General features: G+C 43.2%; 1 protein-coding gene across 1 annotated transcript in view; it reads right to left on the bottom strand.

Moving 5' to 3' along the window:
• LOC128250597 (centrosome-associated protein 350-like) overlaps positions 1-1,950 on the bottom strand; it is a 30,737-nt gene that overhangs the window by 7,136 nt on the left and 21,651 nt on the right. Inside the window, exon 9 of the mRNA XM_052975971.1 lies at positions 1,219-1,427. Within this exon, the coding sequence (XP_052831931.1) occupies positions 1,219-1,427 (209 nt within the window). The remainder of the gene's footprint in view (positions 1-1,218; positions 1,428-1,950) is intronic.

Raw genomic sequence — 1,950 nt, 5'->3', positions numbered from 1 at the left:
ACGTAAAAGCACCCACTACACTCTCTGAGTGGTTGGCGTTAGGAAGGGCATCCAGCTGTAGAAACTCTGCCAAATCAGACTGGAGCCTGGTGTTGCCATCCGGTTTCACCAGTCCTCAGTCAAATCGTCCAACCCATGCTAGCATGGAAAGCGGACGTTAAACGATGATGATGACACACACACACATATATATATATATATATATAGGACATCTTTCTTAATGAATGTTTCTGTTGTCAAGCAGTCAAGACAAAGAGACCTGTCAATGGTTGACCAACTTTATTTACTCCTAGATAAGGGACAGGCATGGCTGTGTGGTTGAAAATCATGCTTCCTAACCCTGTCATCTTGAGTTCAGTCCCACTGCATGGCACCTTGGGCAAGTGTCCTCTACTATAGCTCCAGCAGGCCAACTAAATCCTTGAGAGTGAATTTGGTAAATGGAAACTGTGTGGAAGTCCATCATTGTGTGTGTGTGTATGTGTGTGTGTGCATGTGTGAGTGTTTGTCCTCTCTATGGCTTGACAACCAGTGTTGGTTTGTTTATGTCTATGGTGCCATGTGAATAGCACCTGCGCCAGTGTCATGTGTAAAGCACCCATGCGTCGGCACCATGTGAGAGAGCATTTGTACTGTCACCATGTATAAGCACCCATTACACTCTGCAAAGTGGTTGGCATTAGGAAGGGCATCCAGCCATAGAAACGATGCTAAAACAGATGACTGGAGCCTGGTGTGGTTCGCCAGCTTGCCATCATCATCATCATCATCATCGTTTAACGTCCGCTTTCCATGCTAGCATGGGTTGGACGATTTGACTGAGGACTGGTGAAACCGGATGGCAACACCAGGCTCCAGTCTGATTTGGCAGAGTTTCTACAGCTGGATGCCCTTCCTAACGCCAACCACTCAAAACTGTCCAACTCATGCCAGCATGGAAAATGGACATTAAATTATGATGATGATCTAACTTAGCAGCTCAGCAAAGGAGACTGCTAGAATAAGCACCAAACTGATTTAAAAAAAAAAAAAAAGTACCAGAGGCAATATGTTTGAATAAAGCCCTAATGAGTTTGTGCTCCAGTATGACCATAGTCCAATGAATGAAACAAGTAAAAGATAAAGATGAGGTTCACAAAAATGAGCACGAGAAGAAAGGCAAGCAAAGTAAAAAAAACAACAACAAAAAGTGCTGAGACAAATCCAAGAAGTTCTCACCTGAATGAAAAGAATCTTCTGTGTCACTTTCAGAGCCGCGACGCTTTTGACAAGATGACCTGAACGAGAAGCTGTTGTTCCGGCTGCCAACCAATGGACTCAGTAGCTGTCGAAGAGATGTCTTCAAGCTGTTATTGACCGAGGTTTCAAATGTGTGGCTGTACTCTTCGGTGATGGGTGTGTTCTCTCCGGATTCACAGTTTGAAGACCTGTTAGAAAACGATAAGCAATAAATCTAGCAAAGGGCCAAAACTGATCGGCAGAGCATTTAAATCAAGTGATTAGACACAAGTGTGGAGGTAGGCATAGGCATGACCCTGTGGTTAAGAAGCTTGCTTCCAAACCGTAAGATCTTCAGTTCAATCCCACTGTGAGGCACTTTAGGTAAGTGTCTTCTACAATAGACCAAGACTGACCAATGCTTTGAGAGTGAATTAGGCTGACCGAAACTAAAAGAAGTCCACTGTATATACACTTTTACTCTTTTACACATTTCAGTCACTTGACTGCGGCCATGCTGGGGCACTGCCTTCAGGTGTTTTTAGTCAAAGAAATTGACCCTAGGACTTATTCTTTGTAAGCCTAGTACTTATTCTATCAGTCTCTTTTGCTGAATTGCTAAGTTACGGGGACGTAAACACACCAACATCAGTTGTCAAGCGACAGTTGGGGGACAAACAGACACACATGCATAAATATATATACGTGTATACATATATATATATATATATA

This window comes from Octopus bimaculoides, chromosome 23 (genome assembly GCF_001194135.2).
Source record: "Octopus bimaculoides isolate UCB-OBI-ISO-001 chromosome 23, ASM119413v2, whole genome shotgun sequence".
NCBI classification, from domain to species: domain Eukaryota; kingdom Metazoa; phylum Mollusca; class Cephalopoda; order Octopoda; family Octopodidae; genus Octopus; species Octopus bimaculoides.
This window is presented reverse-complemented; position numbering and strand designations above follow the sequence as displayed.